This window comes from Fomitiporia mediterranea (assembly GCF_000271605.1).
Source record: "Fomitiporia mediterranea MF3/22 unplaced genomic scaffold FOMMEscaffold_4, whole genome shotgun sequence".
NCBI classification, from domain to species: domain Eukaryota; kingdom Fungi; phylum Basidiomycota; class Agaricomycetes; order Hymenochaetales; family Hymenochaetaceae; genus Fomitiporia; species Fomitiporia mediterranea.
Window position 1 is genome coordinate 2,137,860 of NW_006760389.1, and position 23,123 is coordinate 2,160,982.

The window sequence follows — 23,123 nt, forward strand, 5'->3', positions numbered from 1 at the left end:
GATAGTTGTAGCCTGGGTCCCCTTGCTGAGCCTTCGGGTCCCCTCTACACTGTCACTGACAGCCTGGAGCTCTGAGCATATAAAAGTCTGATAGTAAGAAAGACATGTTATTTCAACAACATATTCTCGTCAGTTGCTTGCAACTACTTCAGACTAAGCTTGCGTTCATCAATTACCCATCATGTCAGCACCTAGTAAGATATCCTTACCTTATACATACTATCTTAATAAACTGACTTTGTGGATTTCAATAATAGGAGGCGTTACAATAGACGTCCTCAAGACATTGCATGCCCTTTGTAGAGTTGCTGGTATTCGCTATGCTATTCTAGGGGGAGCTGCCTGTATGGCCTTGGGAAGTACTCGTGCCACCCAAGATGTGGACATAGTGGTTGCAACTGGCCCCGAGAGTGGTCAAGACATAGACTCGAAAATCCGCACCCTTGTTGGACTGTCTGGAGGTCGCTTCTCAGCCCATACTGACCAGTATGGAATACCGCACTTTCGACTTGATGGTATTGAGGTTGAAATATTTGATCCTACTGTGTGGCCCCACCGGCCTCAATACCGTCAATTTCTGAGCAATAACGGCTCTATATACATTGGGGATAAAGACGAAGGATATGTTGTTGTTGCACCACCATTGTTATTGCGCGAGAAGTTGATCACTTTCGGGGAACGCAAGAATAGGCCCAGCTCAGATTTGCAGGATATTCAATTTCTGATGTGGTACTGCAGCGGGTTTGGATACACTATTGACTTGAGGGGTAATGATACAATCAGCGCTAGTGCTCGGGCAGGTTTGTTGGAGTTTGCTAATACAGGTGGACAGGTATATCCAGGCGTCGTGATTCAGTAGCTACGGTCTGTCTACATTATAACCAGTTGTTACATTTGTCAATAAGATGATTACTGTAAGAAAACCCAGCATTTCCCTTAGAATTTCAGAACATAAGTAAATAGAATTGACAGAACACGAGAAATGTGTATTTCGTTGACTGCCCACCAACGTCCCAACTCCACTCAAGCGCCAATATGCACAAGATTAACCCATCGTTCGACCGCAACCCCAGCCCGTGACTTCAACACCAAAGCCGCTTTGCGAAGTCCCGCTGCCGCCCTCTTATACTTAGCTTCTCCCTCCTCACAGTCATACATATACTCATAGACTGTCCTGGCAAAATGCGGGCCATCAGTATCAAGTAGCTCCCACATTGAACCTATCACGCTTCGGAACCCAGAAAATTGTATCGCTGCGGCGAGGTGAAGAACCTCATCGTGTGCACCACTGTAAGGTTGCTGTGCAGTATGACAAGCGGAAAGAAAAGCGAACTCCGCGTCGGGCAGACTAGCTTTAACTATATCGAGTACTGTTAGCCCGCCATCTGATAGATTGAACGAGGAGTTGAAGGCTTTCGAGCCTAAGTATCCATGGCAAACGAAATGGACCCAAGTTGCTTCCTGGATGGCTTTGGTCACTGCAGTACGAGACGCTTTCTTGCCGACGAGCAATTTGGTGCTCACACCACAGTTCCGTATATTGCTAATTTCCTGTTTAGCTGATCCAAGTGACATATCCCCAATGACAAGCACTAACGGATCTTCCTCTGCGCCGCCAGACCGTGCATTGATGAGGGCCCCGAGAGTTGGTGTATATGACGAGACATAATCATTCAATAAGTATTTCTCGGTACCATCTGCACCCTTGAATGGTCCCGCTGCATGGAACGGAAACGCAGATAGCACGGACGTAGGACACCACCAGATGCGGGAACCTTTGTTAACTCCAAGTTCTTCAAGTTTATCAACGGTTTTAGAAACAGCTCTATTCCACAACATCTCCATCGCTGCGCAAAGCTTTTCGTTATACTTGGGTGAAGCAGCTCCAAAGCTTACGCGTGTCTCCGAGAGCTCGTTGTATAGTTTAATACTATCCGCATAGAATCTTTCGTCCAACGGCACATTAACAACCGGCAAGTCTTCACGGGGGAGAATAATGAGGGCATCACAACGATATTCGCTATGGTTGACCACGATGATCGGACCTTCCGATGCTGCCCGCTGCAGTACCGTGAACGGCGTAGCGTCAAGGAAACTCTCGAACCCTGGAACTCGTCGAATCTCGTGAATGACCTCCTCCTGTTCTTCGGAAAGTTGTTTCTTAGTCCTCAGCAACTCGTCAAATGCGCTCCGCTTCAATTGCACGTCCAGAATCATGGACCCGCCTTCTTTCTCCGTCGAATCGGATCCTAGTGCCCCATGTAACGTTGCGAGGTTCTCCAGTCGACGGCTGACGTTTTTGAATCTGTCTACAAGTTCGCTGTTTGTCTCTGCTAGTTGATCCAGAGGAGACCTAAAACCGCGTAACTGCGACCAGAGCAAACCCCTTCCTTGCTCAAGTATCTCAATCGCTGGCTTCAGCTCATTTTTCTCTATTGCGTAGGAAGCCGCCTCCATTGTGAGTATACTATAACGTCCATTCGTAATGAGGAATTCATATTGTTCGTGGAGAGTTGGACTTATGGTGAGTGCGTGCTGAAGTACCGATATTGTCGCTTTATAGGCCAAGAGAGCGGTCCAGTGATCGTACAATCGCGCTAGCTCCGCCCATCGACAGGCAGCACTGAGGCGCACCGTTAATCCCGAGAATTTGTGGTTAGCAGCGCGCTGCAGTAATTGCATGCATTCGGCAAACTCATCCACATCCCACTGTTGCTTGATTCGAGCATATATGGAATCTGCAAGTTTATATAGGGAAGCACAACGGTCTGGATGGCCTTCAGGGCGAAGTTCCAGTGCGTGACGGTGCAATTCAATAGCCTCGCCGATATCCTTTTCTAGCCCATGCTGCTCAAACCGAACTGTCATGGAATTTGCAAGATTGTACAGAGACATGGAATGATATGGATGGCCATCGGAGCGAAGTTCTAGGCCGGCACGGTACAGCTCGATAGCTGCTTCAAGATCTCCTATCGATCCACGCCGCTCGAAGCGTATTAATAAGGACGTCGCGAGGTTGTCTAGAGCTGCAGAACGATCAGGATGACCACTGGGGCGAAGTTCCAGAACGGTAAAGCGTAATTCGATAATTTCGTCAAGATCCTCTGTCCGTTCATGAAGATGGAATCGTATTTGTAATGAAGTTGCAAGGCTGTTTAAAGATGAGGATCGAAGAGGATGTCCCTCTGGGCGAAGTTCCAAGGCAGCACGGTGTAACTCGATGGATTCGTCGAGGTCCTCCCTACGCCCGTGCTGGGAGAAACGAGTCCTTACGGCATTCGCAAGGTTGTTTAGAGAAGAAGAACGCTGTAGATGGCCTTCGGGTAAAAGTTCCAAATTGGTGCGGAACAATTTAATGGCTTCGTCGAGATCTTCTGATCGTCCGTACTGCTCAAATCGGATCTTTATAGAATTTCCGAAGTTGTTTAGATATACAAAGCGCTCTGGATGATCTTGAGACAGAAGATCCAGAGCAGTACGGTGCAGCTGAACAGCTTTATCAAGATCGTCTCTCCGTCCATAATAATTGAATCGAGTTTCCAGCGCATTAGCAAGGTTGCTTAGAGAAGCAGGACGATCCGGATGGCCATCAGGACGAAGATCCAGGACAACGCGGTGTAATTTGACAGCTTCATCAACGTCCTCTTTCTGTCCATACTGCTCAAATCGAATTTTTATGGAATTTGCAAGATTGTGAAGGGACAACTGTTTAAGAGGATGGCCTTCGGGGTAAAGTTCTAGGGCGGTACGATGAAGCTCGATGGCTTCATCAAGATCCTCCAACCGTCCATATTGTTCAAATCGAGATCGTAGTGCACCAGCAAGGTTGTTCAGGAATACATAACGTTCTGGATGATCCCTAGGGAGAAGGTCAAGAGCGGCGTGATGCAGCTCGATGGCTTCATCAAGGTCCTCCTTCCGTCCACGCTGATCGAATCGTGTTTTTATAGAATTTGCGAGATTGTTTAAAGATGCGGAATGATATGGATGTCCTTTAGGGCGAAGTTCCAGAGCAGCACGATGTGACTCGATAGCCTCGTCAAGGTCTTGTGCCCGACCATGATACTCGAATCGAACTTGCAAGGAAGCTGCGAGATTGTTTAGAGCAATACAGCGATTCGGATAACCTTCGGGGCGAAGTTCTAGGACAGCACGGCGCAACTCAATGGCTTCATCAAGATCCCCTACCCGCCTATGATGCTTGAATTGGTTTATCATAGAGGAAGCGAGATTATTTAACGACTGGCAATGGTCTGGGTGGCCTCTCGGGCGAAGTTCCAAAGCGGCACGATGCAACTCAATGGCTTTATCAAGGTCTAATGTCCGTCCGTGCCGCTCGAATCGAGTTTGCAACACAATTGCAAGATTGTTCAGGGACGAAGGACGAGCTGGATGGCCGTTCGGATGAAGATCTAATGCGGCACCATACATCTCAATGGCTTTATCAAGGTCCTCTGGCCGCCCATACTGCTCGAATCGAAGTCTCAAGCAACTAGCAAGGTTATTTAGAGACAGAGAACGATCCGGATGGCCTTCGGAGCAAAGTTCAAGGGCAGCAGAGTTCAACCAGATGGCCTTGTCCAGGTCCTCAGTCCGTCCACGCTGCATGAATCGAGCTTCGACAGAAATTGCAAGCATATTTAAAGTTGCATGGCGATCTGGATGGCCTTCAGGGCGAAATTGCAGAACGAGTTTGTACAATTCGATGACTTCTTCTAAATCTTCTATCTGTCCCCATCGATCGTATCGTGCACGAAGTGATATTGCAAGATTCCACAGCGATTGGGAATGGTCAGTATGTCCCTCGGGACGAAGATTCAGAGCAGTGCGATCGTGATCGATGGATTTATCGAGCTCTTCTTTTTGACCTGTTTTCTCGAAGCGTAACCAGTGTTCAAGAGCAAGGTTGTGATGTGTCTGACGTTCACCAGGGACTGGGAACCTAGTCAAGATACTGCTCAGCGTAGCAGATAGAAAACAACATACCTGACTCAGGTGGACCATCTAGAACTGTTGTCCCGCCTTCGGAGCACAGTACTGGCGACATCTGTTCGCTGCACTCACTAGCCATGCTGGCGACACGTTGACGATGGCAAGAGGGCTTGAGGCAAAACTAGTGCTGCGATTTTTGCGGACATTATATAATTCCTATTGACATTTCGTGCAATAAGTAATAGGACATATTTCCAAACTTTTCCGTTATCCAGTGACATAATTTGCAAGGGGGCAAGCAGCAAACAAGAAACGCATATGCGAGTGGCAAGCTTTGTTATCGTCTTACTTCGAGAAGTGAAAGTTCGCGGATGTATTTTCCAGAACTTATTGAAGACGTCATCCGATTTGCTTACATAATCGAATAGATTTGAGGACCGGACCGGTGCTGGTATTCTATCCTTTGATCGACGACGACCACGAACGAGAAGACACGGGCTCAACTGCGAACGAGACGCCAGGTGTTGATTACAATCGTCTAATTAGTACCGCCTCTGCCACTCCACTGAGGTCACTCTGATTAAGCACGTGCATCCATATTCCACCGATTTACGCCTCTCCAAAATCCGATAAAATCCCTCTCGCCACCCTAGACACTATGGACTCCGGTTCAAGTGTCACTGCTGACCCCATCCATCATCGCGACCATAAGAAAATGCTTCATACAAGGCGCAACCTAACTGCTGGCAAGCATTCGCCCTCTGTCGACTCTCCCGCGTACGATGCGTAAGTTGCTTTGTGTTTCGTATATAAGTAGCACAAAATGTCTGAGTATCTATGACAGGTCAGAAGAGGATAACGATCCGATGACAGACGATGCCGCATCGACCATATCCCTCAACGTCTCGCGCAATCAGCAGATTCCGTCTTCCCCACTCGCCAACACGCGGGGCGGGGCGCGTCAAGCAGCGCCATCGCGAACGCGACATAATCACCTCTCGGGTGTCATTTCTTCAGACGATGGTGTCGACTCTCCTACGTACGATGGAGATATCGAGACGAGCACGAGTGTCCGCACTGTACACCATTCACATCCCCACTCGAGTCTCGAATCCGGGCACTCATCCGCATCCGCTTCCGTATCTACCCTCACATCTCCGACATCTGCGCACTTCCCTGGTGTCACTGCCGCAGAAGCAAGGGGCCAAATTATCACTCCCGCTGTCACCGTTACTGCTGCTTCTCGTCAGAATTCGGGTACGACTTCGGGTCGTCCGCAACAGAGTCAGCCTGTGAACGTCGCAGCTGTCCCGTTAAGGGCCTCAGAGGAGCCTCCACCTGTGCCCGTTGCCGCAGCAGAATTCGATCCTGCGAAGCTGACCATTGAGGACATCCAGGAATTTGTGAGGAAAGCTATTGCTGGTGATCCGACTGAGGCTGGGCTGAAGAGGCCGTACAAAATTAATCCCCCTCCAACTGGGAGGCCTGTTCGCGTATATGCTGATGGTAAGCTACTCAATTTAACCGATAAAAATAAGCACTCATGCGTTTTTTAATATTTTGTAGGTGTTTATGATCTATTTCATTTTGGGTGAGTTATATCGCTTCACAGTAACAATATGTCTTCATGATTCTCATGCTTCGATTCTTCAAGTCACGCATTACAACTCCGACAAGGAAAACATGCATTTCCTTCCGTGTACCTTCTCGTTGGTGTCAACTCAGATGAGCTTGTACAAAAGCACAAGTCCCGCACGGTCATGACCCATGCAGAAAGGTACGCTCCATGTCTTCCCATTACCCGATTGATAGAAAACAACAAATCGGAGTATCTCATCCTCGGTTTACTCATTCCTTCCCCTTTTTTTCTCTCGTACAGATGCGAAGCAGTCCGACATTGCAGATGGGTAGACGAAGTTGTTCAAGACGCACCATGGATCATCGACGCTGCCTTTCTCGACAAATGGGAAATCGATTACGTCGCACATGACGAAGATCCGTACGCCGCACCAGGACACGACGATGTCTACGGGTACGTCAAGTCACTCGGGAAGTTCCTCCCTACGCGTCGCACGCCTGGAGTATCGACAAGCGAACTTCTCGAACGGATCGTATCTGGGTACCGAAAGCGCGAGTTTGACGCGAAGCTGGAGAAAATTGGCGCGGGGGAGTTGAAAGCGGAAGGATCGGATTTTGATGATAGCCCTGCTGGATCGAGACCGCCTTCTCGTGCCGCGCGTGCAGTGAAGCTACCATCTACTGTTGTGCATGCTGCTCCGCCTGCGACGAGATAGTTCTTGACAAATTTTACTTACATTTGGGTTGGGTCTTTGTCAATTCGCGCTTTCGTCCTCCTCGCTTTCGACCGCCACTTAGCTGTGTTGTTGTTCCTTTTTGATGATCGCTTCAATCAGTACTCATGGTGGGAATACAAGATTCCGTAACGCATGAAGTCTTTATCTCTATGTTGTTATTCTTGCTAATAAAATATGCTTGCACTTTATATGACTGAAGGCTGGAGACTGAAGACTGCATTACAATAATCAGTTTTAATAGGCTTTCCGCCTTTGCGATGGCACGGCTATGGATTACTTCAGACCACTGATCCAGCATCCAGATAGGAAGTACACACCAGTTCTCCGAGTCAGCCCAACAAATATACTTTTTTTCTATTAGTATGTTGTCAAACCTCATTCATTCTGTTCTTTGATTCTCTCTAGGTTGGGTATACATTTACAGTAGGTCATATTTAATCAATTTTCACAGTGCATTTGTAAAGAGAATCTCTGGAAGGTTGAAGGTAAATTTTTACAATTAAGCAAGAAAGTCCAAAAGTATTTATAAGTATGGACTCTGAGATTGAACACTGTCTATCAAGGTTATAGCCAGTTGTCTGGTGAGAATGTGCCCACAAAATAACTAATCAATACATTTACAGCAAATAAACTCTTGAACAGAAGGCTTGAATAACCTTTTTTAAAGTTGTGATTGTACATGTAAATAACAGATTATGTCAGAATGCCAGATACATACATAATTGTGTAATGAGACAATTATCCCTGACTGACAAAATAAAATAAAGAAATGAGAAGGATGATATTCAACTGTGGAAAAGGTTTGGGGAAACTGTGCTTTGTAGCAGTATTCAATATTATATTGACCTCTTTTATTATATTGATCTCTGATATTGAGCATGCACTGGCAAATAGATACTAGAGTATATATATTATTTTGAAACACAATTTATTGACTTGGCATGAGAGCTTCAAGAAGGCAACCCAAAACAACAAACAATACAGAATGTAGCAACAAAATGATCTCACAAAGGTAATCGATGAAAATTATACACAGAATATGAAGCCTGGAGTAGAGTTTGCTACATATCGATGTCTGGCCAGAAGCGACCTGGTCCAAGAGGTACGACCTCAGCAGCAGCAGAAAACACATAAATACGAAAGTCGTTAAGCACCCACTGTATCTGCCTATCGCTCATTCCCAGGTTCTCTTCCACAATTTTGTTTCTCCTCGTCAAAACGTTTTCGCGTGATTTGAACATCATTAACATAGCTTTGACGCATTCGAATGCATCTGTATCGTCCCACATATAGAGCCCGTGGAGACGAAGTGACAGGAGGGCGGGGCACAAATTGCTTCTACTTGTATCTACTGTCCCTGCAGCTGTGCTTGTATCTGTCGTCAAAGCAAGTGCTTGAAAGAATTTCGCTGATACTCTGGTATTCTCGAGAGATAGAACCTGAAGGGTAGGCAGGAGGTGTAAAGCAGGGATCAGGGTGTCCTCGTCCTCGGAAAATAAACGCAAATGGGTTAACGGAGGCATTGAACGTCTCGTGAAGTCCAGAAATCCCACTTCCGTCCACAACGTGAAAGGACGCCCGCAACGCAATATTTTGAGAGAGGGGAGAGTCAGCTTATTAATTATCTGATTAGAGCCTTCGGGGGGAAGCATAAGAGCTTTCAGATTACTTGTTGTCATCTCTGTCTCTACCTCTTTATCCAGTGTAGCCCTGTACATAAAGCGGATCGCTGTCATGCAAGGAGTGGCTTTCAACAAATCAAGGCAGAGTCGGGTAGCATTATGTAACGAATATCTCGTGCGTAACAACGACCTGCTTGCTTCGCTTAGATTTTGTCCTGCGCCATCACTTGTCTCGAGGTCAAAGGCATCGCCTACTTGTAGATGCTTGAGAAGCGGCGACTCCCCAACGCAAACAGTACACATTTTTTGGTATCCCGAAAATATGACATCCAGAGCCAATGATGTTAGCATAGGCATGTCAATTGCGTTTATCCCCGCAAACTCAGAAGAAGGTAATAAACCAAAACAGCGGAGAACTACGTCTCTCCATCGGCGCTGGTGAGCAAGGAAAGTTGTGACGACATACTCCGACATGCGATGGATTCTGTCATCGTCTGTTTTCCGGAGAGCGAAGTAGATCATAAAGTTGAGAGCTGATCCATTCGTTCTTTGGAGCCACGTATCGAATACCTCCACCATCGCCTCCCATTCCTTCGACTTGTAGCGATCAGTGAACTTAATTGAAAGATGGGACCACAGTGCGCCAGAAGAGAGCGAGACGCCACGCCAAGATCGACAGACATGGGAAATGTACATTGGAGAGCAGATAGAAAACGAAAGAGGACGGTCTGGACGATCGTGTATTGCGGGCCTAATCGGAAGCGTTATCAAGAAAATCCTGTGAAGGATTTCAGGAGGTAATGCGTCTATGGTGGACCATTTCATGAAGGGCCTTTATGCACGAATCTGGCTAGCCTACGATACGAGTGCACCTGAAGTAGAGGAACCTGGTATAGGGAGAAAGACCTGTTCTGGTCTGTCACAAGCATAGAACTTTGGTCACGTTATAAGTGATATAATTTTTGGAGCGGAGATGGATATTTCTTGACTCGAGTCTCCGACCCTCAGAAATCACGAAAAAAAAAGAAAGCACCGTAAGAACAGTGAATAAAGGATCAAAGGGTGGAAAATTCATAATTTGTCCTCGCCATCTTCCCAGGCTTTGCCAGCAGTCACCAATCTCGCCTTCCAGTGCTTCCACTTACACTGTATGTAAAACGGTCATCAAATATCTTCCCTCGCAATTCAATATCATAAACCATTTAATTCAATTTTAAGCCATAATAACGTCGTAAGTTCGTTAAGAATATGACAGGAAAATACATGTAGATCGGACTGAACTTTTTAAGTTAGATCAGCGTTCAACGAGTAAAAAGAACAGTGACTCACTCACCTCAAAGTGTCCTGCATAGCGATGAAAAGCATATGAAAAGCAATAAATATGATGTATATACTTTTTCTAGTCCCTTCTCCGGTCGAGTTTGGCAAGACTGGAAAGGCGGTCATCAGTAACGCAAAGTAACATTTATATCTCTATGCATACCTTCTAGCGCATTACGCACTCTCACTTCCGCTTCCACTTTCAACCGAAATCCGAATTCTCTCAGTCTCCACCCGCTCCTTCTCCATCCGCATCTCAACCTTCATAACTTCTCTTTGCCAATCCGTCCTCAGGCACAACCAGAGTCCCACTGCAGAGCAATAAACCAACGCGACCGTCAAACCAATCCATAATCCCCTCAGCTTCATTCCGTATGCAAACGCAAGCCATAATCCAAATGGAATACCTAGCACGTAGTATGCGGATAAGTTGAGAAGTGCTCCTAACGCTTGTTTTCCGCGTGCGCGGAGCACACCGGCTATGCAACCACTGAGTCCGTCGAAGACTTGGAACAAAGCGACAATAGGAAGGATGGAGGCGACGAGGGAGACGACTTCCGGGTCCTTGTTGAAGAGATACCCCCATGAATTGCGGAAAATAAGGAACATTGCGCTAGGAAGTATTAACGTAATATCAGAATACCAATAAACAATGACATAAAACAGGCATCAAAAGGAGATACCTGTTCAGAAGTTCGACAACCATAACCACCAAAAAGGAGACTTTTGCCGCAATTCCGGCGCGGTGTGCATTCTTCTCACCAAGCAAGTTACCAATCCGTACTGATGCGGCGATGCTCATAGAGAATGGTGCCTGATATGTTGCAGAAGCAGAGACAAGGAGAACGGACTGGGTGGCAAGAGCAACTGGCCCGAGTTGGCTCGCAGCAACTATGTTAGAAAATAATTTGAGCTTAGGGCCTTATAGGAGCAACAGTATAAGGTCTTACGTCCAACAAGCTCCCAGGACCACCATTCTGAGGCCGTCTGACCAACTCCTGCAATACCGAGCTGCACCAGTATGCCTAGACTGGTGAACATACGATGGGACAGTGGGTACCATGCAGTCCGAGGTACCCAGAAAATGCCGTATATGAGCGAGAAGATAGCGATGAGATTGAACGAAATTGAAGTCGCAATTGGAGCACCAATGAATCCAAGGCGAATTGACTCTGGGCCCCATACGAGTGAATAATTGAGAATAGCATTAATAGGCGCAACAACCATCGTAACACGCGTTGGGACTGTGAATAAGCCCTGCGACTGGAAATAGCGACGGGAAACCTGGTTAAAAATGTATGCAGGGAGACCGAGGAGTGCCCAACGTAAGTAAAGACCTGCAAGATTAGCAACCTCCGGATCCTGCCGCAAGACCAAGAGGATTGCTTCAGCGTTTACCCATATGGATATTATGGGAACGAGAGCTGCAATCAAGACAATTGTCATTCTCTGAGCCCAAAGACCAACGAGTTGCGGCTGGTCAGAGGTCCATGCAGAAGGAAGTACTGTATCAAGAGTGCTCGCGAAACCCTGCAGAATACTATATCCAGTGACAGACGCAGTCATGGATCCAAGCGTTGATGCAGCAAGAGCGACAGTAGAAATTTGACCTATTGAAACTACGGAAGCAATTATCAACGAATATTCCAGGAGTTGCGTTCCGTATACAGGCAAGGTATATTTTATAAGAATTTTGGTCTCTTCCCAGTACATGGCGACAGGTCCGGGTTCTGGCTTGCCGGCTTCTGCCACATCGCCCTCTTCGACAATGCGAGGAACCGGTGGATTAGGGCCAAGGAGCGGCGTAGTTTCAGAAGCATTGAAGGGCTTGGGGAGCGATGCTATCGTTGGGATAACAGGACGGAGAGTGCTATGTCGACGGCCATGAGGATGTTCCGAGTCATTCAACTCCCCATAGTCGCTGATGTCATCGCCGTCGTCACCAACCCGTCCCGAGTTTGCAGAGGCATAGCGGGAAAGAAGGCCATAGTCTGTTGGGAGCGAAGAGGCGGAAGCAGAATAGTGGGGGTTTGTAGACGACATGGAGCAGAAGACGAAAACGTAACCGTCTGTCTTTCTAACTTCCTTTTGACTCAACTATGGCTTCCGAAATGCCGACGATCACGCGTCGATCATTGAATTCCAAGAGTCAGTCCAATGCACGTGACCGTTCCCCGCAACTTCGGTCCGAGTTCCCATCCCGAACTTCCCATCTCATCTATTGCCATTGGCGCCCCAAAATCAATGTGCAATCGAACTGGTAACTCAGTTTGAGTGTCAGGAGACGGTTCTCCGTGTCTCTCCTGTCCTTGGATTTCGAGTCCTCGACCTGACAGTCCAGTGTTGTATGTATTCCGCATTCATCGGCACTTCTGTAAAATAGGTCACTCGCAGTCGCAGTGCTCGAATGATGCAGAATGGGGAAATTAGTTCCCCATTGCTGCTCGTGACATACACTTTATACCGTAGTGAGCTAAACAATATCCAGTACGAGATGGACAGCTCTCCAAATATGTTTGAGGCCTATCTGCTATCCGCATCTCTGGTTTGACCTTCCATTTGACTCTCCGATTCACTTCCTGTTCACTCGAAATTCACACTGCGTTGATAAACACATGCTTTCTTGAGTTGTCTTCCCGAATAAAGCTTCTAAGTTCCACGCGCTGGTGTGAGCCTCCGTGCAGTGCCTCGCTTTAAACAGTTCACGGAAAACTCCCTTAGGAGATTGATGAAATGTATTGCGAAGAATCAAGATATAATATGATTTAGAAGTCGAACTAAGCAGGAAAAGCAACTTGTAACATCGCTCCGAGAGAACGGCGGATTTATACCTTCAAACACAAAGTGTGTCTTCGTCACTTGAGGCGGCTGTAGGATATTCCAGGACATATAAGCTAAATTGACAACAGAGACGAGAAAATAGACTCACATTTGGTGAATTCGATGTTGCTTACAACCCTAGACCTGTAGTTGGTGCCTTCGTTCACTCCCATCTCGCCTGCCTCCTTTAGATTGATTAGGAGGTGGCTTCCGAGGACGCACAAAAGCGCAGGACTTCCAGCCGCATTCAGAAGATATGAAACGAAGGGGCTAACGTCCTCGAGTCTGATACGTGCAATCTGTGCCACAGAGCAAAATATTACACTAAACTAATCAGCTAAGGATGCATTGTGTGTGTAATATTTTGCTTACAAGCCATAATATAAGACTTGGTCTTCAACAAGCACTCTGACAAGATAGAATCCCTTAAATCCGGAAGAAAATTTCCAGTACTCTGTACTCTTGAACAGAGCAAGGCATAGTAAGATTGTTCCATACACCAGAGGGACAATCCTGTTTCAAATGAGTTGGTGCCTAGACCTGTACAAATTATGATTACCATGAGATAATAAATGATGTGTGTGAAACTTCATTAGTAGCCACACAAACATTGACCCCTTGTGTAAGACGTCCAACATTGACTGATTTTTTTTTTTCACAGCTCTCAGTCTGCTACTAAAAACAAAATGTGAATGATAGTCTTACTATTGTAATGCAAGGCGCTATAGATAAGAAGACCAAGATCGATGCCTGCTTCTGCGGCGAGGAGAATCTTGAGGCAAATTGAAACCTTCTTGTCTGCGAAGAATTTAACGTAAAGCCTTATCTGGAGATACAGCATACTTACTCTGACGGCAAAGTGCCAAGACACGCATTTGAAGAATATCTGACAAACTAATAAGTATGCTCTAACCTTTTCGAGCACTAGGACATTTGCTTACAATCTATAAGTACAACAGTGATCAAGTCTGCTTACTAGATTAAATAGGTATAACATTAACTAAAATAAGACCACCTACTGCACAGACTGCCAGTCCACAGAGTCAACCGACCTAATTACCAGGTGAGTAGTTTGTATGAATGTGCTGGAGGTACAATCGTACAGCTGCGCGTAACGTGTGTTGGGATACAAAGTCAGTAGTAATCTTATAATGATATCTTCCTCATACCTCGAAATATTCACGTGAAAGCTTGAAGCTAGAGTAGAAACACGCGTCAATTAATTTTTTTTTTTTTGATACTGCATTGCATAAACGGATCACATGCTTACTGACTATGGAACAAATCGCTCCCAGGAGTCCAACATAACGATTCTAGATCCCTAGGGTTACAACAGATCTATCTACCAGAACATTTAACGGTACGTACTGTGAAATAAACAAGACTTATGGGGCTCTTTGGCTTCTGCTTCATTTTTATTATTAGGATACAGACCCTATAATCTAAGCATGAGGCTCACCCAAAAGTACTTTGCCTAAAGATAAGAATGTCAGTGCAGATTTAATAAATTCACGAAGATATACCTCCTTGGCGGTAGTTATGACTAAGTGGATTATGTTCTGTATCTGTAAGAACAGCACTTAATAAACTACAGTACTCACGAGAGTTATAGACCAATACAGTCAAGATGGCGACTTCAAAGTACTTCGCAGTGTTAATTGAGGAGACAAATAATGGCACCAAACTCGGGTCGACGTCTATGGCAGAGGAGCGGGTGTGAAGAGTGTGAATATGAGTGTTGTCTTGAGTATGGGCTGCCATGAGAAGGAATGTTTATGGCAGCATTCATCCTGGGCCTTCCTGGCCCTTTTATATGGTGTAGTCTCGCAGTTTGATTCGATTGCAATTGCGGTCTCGTCTGTGCAGAATTACAGTATTCGGGTCGGTTACTGATGTCACTAAATATATAAGTTAAGCGGCGCCGCATGGCCGAGCATTGCATGGATGGGAATGCAAATGAACTGATTGAGGCGTTGTGCGAGAGGAGACACAACACCACCAGGGATCTAGAATGTTCATCATAAAGCGAAGTAGAATCGTCTCCTGTACTACCATCTTCTCCAATACTGAGCCAGTTGTCAAACCGAATACTCGGCTCAATGCGCGCTACAGGTTCTCGAGCGCCGTATCAAACATAAGAGACACATCCGTCAAATTTTAAACAGTGAGATGAGTTTATCTTTGCCTGTACAGTTTTAGCTTTCAGTAAGTCTTCGACCTGTGATTGACTGCATCTCTGTAGTCATTGTAATATGTATCCATGCTTACCTATTGCCAACCATCTCTTCCAGGATTTTCGATGAAAATGTAGTCATCCACGTCTATAACGGGACAGCCATCTTCTCTTGTACAAGGGTTTCTAATTCCAGTTTAGCCGTACCTCCTTTCACGAATGTAATTGAAAAAGAGTTTACGTTGTCGCGCACGGTAACCATTCCGTGGACGAGGAGCGCTCGGAGAGGTTCACATAGACACTCAGCTAGATGCTCCAGTCATTTGGGGTGTTAGAGACTAATTTGAGAGTGAGTTTGTCCCTCTTGTTAGGCGCATGCAAGTAGTGGCCGGCCTACCCGACAATGAGAGAGCGCTAGTCCAGTGAGATAATCTGAGTTGATTGGAGTTTCTTGTCAAAATCATAATATGCCCAAGTCGTCATTACAGTTGACACCTGCAAGGGCCAGGTAATAACGTTGTTGCCAGGGTTGGCGGTATGCTTGTCTTTACCTTGTCGAGTGACGAAATCGGCGACTTTGGACGAGGACTGAGGCTGAGGACTCTGCCTCTAGCGCTGGTCAGGTGACGGGAGAAGCATCCCATGGAATGTGTTTATCTATATAGAATCCCCAGATCGAACCCTAGCAACTCAGTTACTAACTCACTCCGTTAATGTACAATATACTGGACCATTCCACCTTATCATTTGTCTGATCTGAAGTCCCTATTCATCTGCGTTACGAGTCTCGACAAGAAGATTTGGCTCGTAATCAAGGGTACCATATTGAGATGCTTAATTGCATACTATGTTGAATGTTCCCAGTAGATATAGATAGACACCTCGTAATTTCCCTTCTGTTTCAAAGCGAATGATTCAGAAGATGCCGCTGGGAGAAATCATCATCGGTGGTTATAGTATTGCTGATGTAACAAGAAAACTCCGGAGGTCCGTCGGAACGATTGCTCCGTCTCAAGAGGAAGCGGGAAGGAAGATTATTTTAAGAACGACGATTTCGAATTTCCAGCTCTCAAGGCACACACATCGTCTTGCCAAATGGCATGACCTAATGGATTTGCAATGAGCCCCACACAGGAGGCAGAATCCCATTTTGTAACCCTAGGAATTTATTACAAAATTTGAAAGCTACTACCTGATTGGCTGGAAATACATTTTAAAACAAATTCTCTAGGCTTCAGAATAGGTTTCTGCCTCCTGTTGGCCAGAAACAATAAGCAGCGTTAGATTCCAAAGGCTCAGAGACTGCAAGATGACAAAGATCACGGGCCATACGCGGCCCAGCATCACCAAAACGTGCAGAGTCTGACAAGGCAATATATTTACATGTAGACTTTATAAGCGAATATAAGGATCCACAATATGTAAAAAATATATGTCTTAGCAGTAAATTCCAATACATTTTCGTGTTCGATTTGGTGATGCCATATACCCCACAAGTCACATCTATGCCTTTTTTCTTTTTTGCCCCATACAAAGGACCATTGATTTGTCGTATTTAACACAAAAAAGTACAGTTACTCTGTCGAACATTAGGAATTGCTTTGGCTTGATTTCTAACGATTCTAGTCAAGCTGCTTAGAGTTTCGGGTTTTGGATGAAAGAGATGCCCTGCGTGAATTCAGGTTTAATCAGGGTCGCTGCGACAATGTCGATGAGAAAACAAACCTTCTCGATGTTAGTCTTGAGTTCAGGAACAGCAGCCTCCAAGAGGGTCTGCTCGTAGCTGGAAATCTTTCCGAGAGGGTTGATTTTCTCTACACCATTTTCCTGATAAGAAATGAGAACGTCAGTGTTATCTATTTTAAACATGAATGAAATACCAACCCCAAGTTCCACACGAGTCGAGAAATATTCGAGAGGTGCTCCAATTTCTTCTTGAACTGTCTTTCCACCTTCATGTGCCGAGAGATGCACGAATGTTGGGGCAACGATGCCCTTCTCACCTTTGATTGCGCGCAACAGCTTCGCGGCGAACTCCGCGCCAGCATAAGCCATAGAGAGAGTCGCGGAGCCTGCACCATCTTTTGCTTTGACGACCTCATCACCACCATATTGGACACGGTTCGTCAGCGCTTTAATGCCGTCCTCCGTCAGATCTGCTGGCAAAGGGTGAGAGGATTGTGAAAGAAGTGGAACAATCTTTAATATTATGAGCATATATCCAAATCTAATAAAACGCGAAGATATGTTACTCACGGTAACACCGCTGTGTCCACCGACAACAGGAACCGTGACAGCGGGTGCAACTGAAAGGTCTCCGATTTTTTCCGCAACGAATGTGGAAGCGCGGACAACATCCAATGTCGTCACTCCGAACAGCCTAAATACCGATTAACAATTTACGACTATACAAAGTTGTATTATTTCCACATACCTCTTTGGATCAAATACATTCTTCTGCTTGAAGATCTCGGCGACTATCGGAACAGTTGAATTGACCGGGTTTGAGATGACAAGCACGAAAGCTTTGGGGGCGTGCTCAGCAATACCAATGGCGAGATCGCGGACGATTCCAGCGTTGACCTAGTTTCATGAGACAAACAGACACATGCGGGGTTCGATTCCAGACATACCTTGAAGAGATCATCCCTACGCCACGACTGATTAGACATAAAAACCTGCGCATATATCCACCTAAACATACCTCGTCATCTAGAGGAAGATGCAAAAAAATTAAAATGAATTCGTATTATTGGTCTTCAATTACTTACTCCTGGCTTCCTCGGGACACCTGCAGGGATAACCACAACATCTGCGCCTTTGAGGGTCTTGCCAAGCCCGTTGTCAGGAGGGAGGTAGCCCTCAACTTTAGCAGGCGTGTCAATGTGCGACAGATCGGCAGCTACACCAGGAGTATTGACGATATCATATAGACCGAGCTACAGAGAAGCCAATAAACGCATGAATGACGGTAAACATGAAAAGAGTCGTGCTTGATCACCTCAGAGATCAGAGGACTAGTCTTGAGCAGTAATGACAACGGTTGTCCAATACCGCCTGTGGTAAACAGTTCAATAACATATACCTTTAACATATCGACTTTATGGTTTACCAGCAGCTCCGAGAACGACAGCTTTTGTCATCGTTGTTGCAGATGGTTGATGAATGAGAGAGATGATATCGAGAATCTGGGCAGTTGCGTCCTAATCGGCGTCTCAGTGGGGATACGCACGTGCTGCGAAATCACGAGCGTTGCTAGCACATGATTTACTCGTCATTGCACTTGCTCATTGCGAGTCCTTGAATTGTGTCGATTCTACCCGCGAGGTTTACTTGTTTGCATTATCTAGGGCGGAAGAGGGTGGAACAATTTTTTGACGCGGATTCTCGGGCTTTTACATGGAGGGAGGAAAGCTGCTTCCCGAACAATAAACACGGTTGTATCGGAGGTTGACGCTGAGAGGTCCACCATGTGGACAATAGACTTCAATGAAGAAATTAACCATCTGTGCTACGTTGACATCTATCTTGCGTGCCTTTGGCATTTGCCGACAAAGCTTTCGGGTTCGGTGCGGGGATAGAGCGGGAATCATCAAAAATCGTACTTTTCCTTCCGGATCTTAGGTACGTAAACGACATGGGACTTCCATGCAGATGAATGTTCTTCGTGTCATGGCGTGCATGTGTCCGCTGCTGATGCTGGTGTAGGATGTTCTTGCTAACCCTCAGTGTACAGGAGGGGATTGTTGATGATATATTCAAGAGCTACTGTGTCTTCTTTCCACGATTCTATTTTTTCCTATGAAGTGGCCTCCCACCGTTCACAACTTGAATAACCCTCAACGTTATCCTGGGACCGCCTTATCACCCCACTGATAGGTCTGTATCAGATAATGATGAACTGTGCCCGTCCTGGAGAGGTATCTGCCCACTCCGAGATAGAATGCAGGAAGTCTGGTCTTTGTGCCCTGGATCCGTGGAAACAAGCGGACCGCGACGAAGCCGCAAGCTTGATCATACTATGGGGCTTTTATTCTCGCAGTCGTGAGATTGGAATACTACATCCTCCGTTCTTGAAGCGGTGCGCGTGCAGGAGGCTGCTCGACGACTGGTGGATCTGATAAGATGACGCGTGGGTGTTGGATATCTGATTATCCTTCCACTCCCTTCGCCTGACACGGATGGCTTCGATTTACCTCAATTTGTCCTGATGATCTCGCACCAGGACATAATGTCGTGCCTTTCACTCTGCCGAACGGCTTGTTTTTCGCATCTGCGCCAAGGATTTTGGATATTAATAGGCGACAACGGAGTTATAAAACAATGCCTCGGTTCATGAGACAATGCGTGCTGCCTTGCCACTGTTCCCTGTCCTCTCTACGGCATGGCTGTATCTAGTCAATCAGAAGTGCAATCCTTGACCAACAGGCCAGTCGTGGACGAGAAGGGTTCATCCGAGAAGGTCTCAAGTTTCGATGAGCAGTCTGTGGGCTCCAGAAATCGAAAGCCAAAGTTACCCGTCGGATGGCGGATACTCATTCTCGTCCTGACTTGCTTGTGCAGCTGTGCGTATACACGTCCTCGCTGCCTCACTCTAAGGAATTTGAATTAATCATTTATTCCTGCAGTTGGTAATCATTGGAGTAATGTTCGTCCACTTTTCTCATACCTTATCAAAGCTCACATCATCTTCTCCTTTGTACACAGGGTTTGATTGTGTATGAATATTGATTCTATGGCTTTGAGTTATTTGTGTACTTACTACCGACTTACAGAGCACTGAAGACCACAATTATCAAGGAGACGCACATCAATAATTCGCAGTTCGCGACTTTGGTTGCAGTAACCAACTTGGTTGGCAATAAACCGTTTTCTTGACTGTCGTTCACTCTGACTCAGCCATACAACAGGTTAATACTTTCCTATGCGTCGCTCTCGGGTTCTGTATCGACAAGTGGGGAGGTCCTCTCCTCTCTGCCATCCTCGCCTCTTTCCATATGGGTGGCGTACGTTACTGTCGCAGTAACTTATCTGGAGTTCTCATATAATTCTATGACGTAGGCTATTGTTATGGCTGGCGCTGCGACGAACAACTTGAATAGTTATCCACTGCTCATTGTTGGAAAGGTAATCGCCGCTATTGGAGATGGCTCGTTGGACAATGCACAGCACAGGATCTTCTCCACCTATTTCGCTCGTGGCGGGGGTTTCGCTTTCTCAATTGGTGAGTAGAGTATACTTCCATTCGTAAATCTACTTGAGATTCTAACAGAAAGAGCGCAGGTGCTATCTGGTCTGTATTGAAGCCGATCATCATATACTTCTGCTGACCCGAAAGACATGTTCAGGGGAGTTGCGAACCTTGCTCAATTCACTGGTCAATCGACAGCAAACATTATTGCGACCAATCTCGGCACCTACGCATGGGCGCTCTGGATATCAGCTGTTATTGCAGGTTTCTCGGTGGCCTGCGCGCTCGCTGTTATCTTCCTTGATAAGTGGCTTTGCAAGACCTACGAAGTAACCGACCAGACGGACGGACAAAATCTCAAGAGCCATACCCGAAAGGGCGTTTTCAGTATTACGGCAATCAGACATCTCCCATTGACATTTTGGTAGGTTGTCTTTGCCCTGAACTTCGTAAGAGTACCAATAAATGACGTTCTTGTGCAGGATCGTCGTACTCTTTGCTATCTTCGAGAATGCTGGTGTGCAATCTTTCGTATCTATCTCAACGCAAGTCTTCGTCTTTTCCCATAAAGTCTACATCTAATGATATTATTATTACCTTCGTTAGGCAATTCGCACAGCAAAGGTTGAAGAAAGGCGCGGTCATTGGTGGATGGGTCTCAAGTTTTTACCTTTTGCTCCCAGCATGCTTGACACCCTTCCTGGGTATATTCATTGATGTCTATGGCCAGCGAGTGTCATTCTGTATGTACATATGTCAACTCACCAATATCATCTTTGCTCACGACATGCTCTCCCAGTGTTCGCTTCTGGCGTGACTTTCTTGATTTCTATGCTGCTCTTGAAGTTCTCGCATACAGTTCCGACGTTTGGTTAGTCCGCATGCCATTTCTCCCATGGGAGTGGGCCAGTCGTTAACTTCCCTTACTCTAGTGGCTGCGTATATTTTCTACGCAATGTCTCAGGTGAGATGAACGAAATGAATCATCATCGGTGTTCTGAAGATGCGTTCCAGTGTGTTACTCCGGCGCCCCAAGTAGAAATTGTCAGGAGTGTCATATCTGATCCCCAATGGTTTGCCACGGCATTTGCCATCAAGAGTGAGCTGACTGCATGCATGCATATTTGAGTTAATGACTAATTTATTCGCAAGAATCCGTCGTCCAAGCTTCTATCGTCATCATCACAACAGCAGCTGGAAAGCTGCAAGATGACACCCCAAGCGACTCGCTAGACCCTGCTGTGACTTTATGGCTTGTCTACGCATTCCTCTCTGTTGCTGTCTCGGGAGTTCTACTCCTACTTTCAAGGACGACCCTGCTACCTGCTGCGCGTCTATCGCAAGTACAGCCAAGACTGCTTGATGACGAAGTGGAACGTCTCATGCGTAAGAAAGGGTTGGAAAAATTGGCGAGTGGAGATATGAAGCAGGAAGAGAAACGGCTGAAGTCACCTGTCCCGGGTCGCGAGGGCGTGCGTTGGCTCTTCCTTGCTGCGTCTGTCGGAATTATTTTCATTGGATGGACCATGTTCGGTCTGGGCGTCGGGTGGGGCGTTCACGGAAACGTCATTGCGGGAACTACTGGAGAATGATTGCCTTTTAGTGTGAAAACGCGGCATGTTTGAGTTGATGAAAGTATGCTAAGTACCTCGAGGACATCCTTGCTTGTATGACAGTAATGAGACTGCGTACGTGTTCGTGTTTCAGCTTTTATGGTACTATTACCAGAGTGTAAAAAGGGTAAGATTGTACTACTGAATGAGTATTAGAGTAAACTATTCATGCATCGTGGCAACGCAAGTCGATCGTGTCCATTTTTCGGTTAGAGTCACTGCTAATAGTGCTACACGTCTTACGTATTTCCGATAGCCCCGTTAGGGAATTACACTGCCGCTGATGTTCAGGCAAAAAGGCTAAATTCGCGCTTCTTTCTCACTTTGCAATGTCCGTCATCTAAGTCCTCTTGCACCGCTCACGAATACTTTGCATTTCTTCAAAGAGGCATTCAATGCTCTCAGCGACTTGTGGCGATATTTGACTTACTATTCCTCTGTCCTTGGATTAAGCAACTTGAAGTATTGGAAGACTTGCAACTCGGTAGACATCACCGAGCAGGCCGCAGTACCCGACCTCCCCGTTTGTTCCGTGCCTCTGTTCGCACATTCCAATTCCCATTGCGGACAGCGCAGCACGATGAGTTCCTGAGTCGCCAATGTTCGCTTTGATGCTGAAACTTGGCGCGTGAGCTGTCAAAAGGCTGACAACGCTCTGATGCATATAAGCACTCAACTCCCCGATGTTACAAGGAGAACCGCCCCTTTCTTCTTGACTCTCATCTGCTTGCTCTTCGGGCGTGGCGCAATATCGTAAGCCTCTCTCCAACCCGCATTCTCAGATTTTCGGGATATTCTACGTTACGCAAGGAACGTCTAGAGAAGCGGCGCTCCGGGTATCGTCGGTGATGTTAACAGCATGTGCTTGCATCCGGTGGCTTTTAAAACTATGCATGCAGTACTATCGGCTTCCACTCGCCATAACCCTTGAAACACATTGGATGGTGCCAGATGGCATATATATGTACGTCCTGGAGGAACGAAGGCGTCTATGCGCCTCGTCCTACATCCATCTCACTCTTCCACGGAACGATTTCCGACTCTCCCGGCGTAAGCGCCGAACGCCGTATGTATCTCGGAGCCAGGGCTGCTGAATCGCGCCTTGAATACATATCGATATCCGTCCGAGACCATTCA

The 23,123-nt window shown here is 46.3% G+C and overlaps 8 protein-coding genes across 8 annotated transcripts; 3 read left to right on the plus strand and 5 right to left on the minus strand.

Annotated features, from left to right (window-relative positions):
- Positions 1-181: 181 nt before the first annotated feature.
- On the plus strand, positions 182-859 carry FOMMEDRAFT_81035 (uncharacterized protein; the record flags this gene model as incomplete). The annotated part of the gene is made up of 1 exon (XM_007264674.1): positions 182-859. One exon carries the CDS (start codon positions 182-184, stop codon positions 857-859), a length of 678 nt encoding a protein of 225 aa, XP_007264736.1.
- Positions 860-1,029: 170 nt separating this feature from the next.
- On the minus strand, positions 1,030-4,773 carry FOMMEDRAFT_40610 (TPR-like protein; the record flags this gene model as incomplete). Its single annotated transcript, XM_007264675.1, has 2 exons — positions 1,030-2,167; positions 2,267-4,773. Coding segments are annotated over 2 exons (3,645 nt in total), but the record flags the coding sequence as incomplete, so codon positions are not given.
- Positions 4,774-5,390: 617 nt separating this feature from the next.
- On the plus strand, positions 5,391-7,560 carry FOMMEDRAFT_18648 (uncharacterized protein). The gene is made up of 4 exons (XM_007264676.1): positions 5,391-6,438; positions 6,499-6,523; positions 6,587-6,709; positions 6,812-7,560. The coding sequence occupies exons 1-4, from the start codon at positions 5,715-5,717 to the stop codon at positions 7,224-7,226; spliced, it is 1,287 nt and encodes a 428-aa protein (XP_007264738.1). The 5' UTR covers positions 5,391-5,714; the 3' UTR covers positions 7,227-7,560.
- A 748-nt stretch (positions 7,561-8,308) lies between these two features.
- Positions 8,309-9,593, minus strand: FOMMEDRAFT_145642 (uncharacterized protein; the record flags this gene model as incomplete). Its single annotated transcript, XM_007264677.1, has 1 exon — positions 8,309-9,593. The coding sequence occupies exon 1, from the start codon at positions 9,563-9,565 to the stop codon at positions 8,309-8,311; it is 1,257 nt and encodes a 418-aa protein (XP_007264739.1). The 5' UTR covers positions 9,566-9,593.
- Positions 9,594-10,094: 501 nt separating this feature from the next.
- Positions 10,095-12,151, minus strand: FOMMEDRAFT_120221 (multidrug/Oligosaccharidyl-lipid/Polysaccharide flippase). Its single transcript, XM_007264678.1, has 5 exons — positions 11,140-12,151; positions 10,873-11,080; positions 10,353-10,802; positions 10,203-10,299; positions 10,095-10,149 (listed from the first exon to the last, which is right to left on the minus strand). The coding sequence occupies exons 1-3, from the start codon at positions 11,900-11,902 to the stop codon at positions 10,364-10,366; spliced, it is 1,410 nt and encodes a 469-aa protein (XP_007264740.1). The 5' UTR covers positions 11,903-12,151; the 3' UTR covers positions 10,095-10,149; positions 10,203-10,299; positions 10,353-10,363.
- A 170-nt stretch (positions 12,152-12,321) lies between these two features.
- FOMMEDRAFT_154110 (uncharacterized protein) lies at positions 12,322-14,770 on the minus strand (the record flags this gene model as incomplete). The annotated part of the gene is made up of 6 exons (XM_007264679.1): positions 12,322-12,518; positions 13,119-13,308; positions 14,378-14,413; positions 14,469-14,483; positions 14,533-14,552; positions 14,611-14,770. The coding sequence occupies 6 exons, from the start codon at positions 14,768-14,770 to the stop codon at positions 12,322-12,324; spliced, it is 618 nt and encodes a 205-aa protein (XP_007264741.1).
- Positions 14,771-16,817: 2,047 nt separating this feature from the next.
- Positions 16,818-18,325, minus strand: FOMMEDRAFT_27236 (NAD-malate dehydrogenase; the record flags this gene model as incomplete). The annotated part of the gene is made up of 10 exons (XM_007264680.1): positions 16,818-16,850; positions 16,908-17,009; positions 17,067-17,381; positions 17,439-17,562; positions 17,617-17,765; positions 17,816-17,842; positions 17,887-17,894; positions 17,950-18,121; positions 18,184-18,239; positions 18,295-18,325. The coding sequence occupies 10 exons, from the start codon at positions 18,323-18,325 to the stop codon at positions 16,818-16,820; spliced, it is 1,017 nt and encodes a 338-aa protein (XP_007264742.1).
- A 1,234-nt stretch (positions 18,326-19,559) lies between these two features.
- Positions 19,560-22,019, plus strand: FOMMEDRAFT_139594 (MFS general substrate transporter). Its single transcript, XM_007264681.1, has 14 exons — positions 19,560-19,747; positions 19,811-19,830; positions 19,890-19,900; positions 19,958-20,036; positions 20,093-20,188; positions 20,244-20,406; positions 20,466-20,475; positions 20,531-20,797; positions 20,856-20,918; positions 20,980-21,116; positions 21,173-21,244; positions 21,306-21,337; positions 21,388-21,472; positions 21,526-22,019. The coding sequence occupies exons 1-14, from the start codon at positions 19,567-19,569 to the stop codon at positions 21,963-21,965; spliced, it is 1,656 nt and encodes a 551-aa protein (XP_007264743.1). The 5' UTR covers positions 19,560-19,566; the 3' UTR covers positions 21,966-22,019.
- The last annotated feature ends 1,104 nt before the right edge of the window (positions 22,020-23,123 follow it).

Coding starts and splice junctions, on each gene's coding strand:
- FOMMEDRAFT_139594 (XM_007264681.1), top strand. CDS start 19,567: ATGGCTGTATCTAGTCAATCAGAAGTGCAATCCTTGACCAACAGGCCA. Junction 20,189..20,243: donor CCTCTTTCCATATGGGTGGC/GTACGTTACTGT, acceptor TCTATGACGTAG/GCTATTGTTATGGCTGGCGC. Junction 20,919..20,979: donor TCTTTCGTATCTATCTCAAC/GCAAGTCTTCGT, acceptor TACCTTCGTTAG/GCAATTCGCACAGCAAAGGT.
- FOMMEDRAFT_18648 (XM_007264676.1), top strand. CDS start 5,715: ATGCGTAAGTTGCTTTGTGTTTCGTATATAAGTAGCACAAAATGTCTG. Junction 6,439..6,498: donor TGTTCGCGTATATGCTGATG/GTAAGCTACTCA, acceptor AATATTTTGTAG/GTGTTTATGATCTATTTCAT. Junction 6,524..6,586: donor TATGATCTATTTCATTTTGG/GTGAGTTATATC, acceptor CGATTCTTCAAG/TCACGCATTACAACTCCGAC.
- FOMMEDRAFT_120221 (XM_007264678.1), bottom strand. CDS start 11,902: ATGTACTGGGAAGAGACCAAAATTCTTATAAAATATACCTTGCCTGTA. Junction 11,081..11,139: donor GTCCTGGGAGCTTGTTGGAC/GTAAGACCTTAT, acceptor TTTCTAACATAG/TTGCTGCGAGCCAACTCGGG. Junction 10,803..10,872: donor GTTGTCGAACTTCTGAACAG/GTATCTCCTTTT, acceptor AATACTTCCTAG/CGCAATGTTCCTTATTTTCC.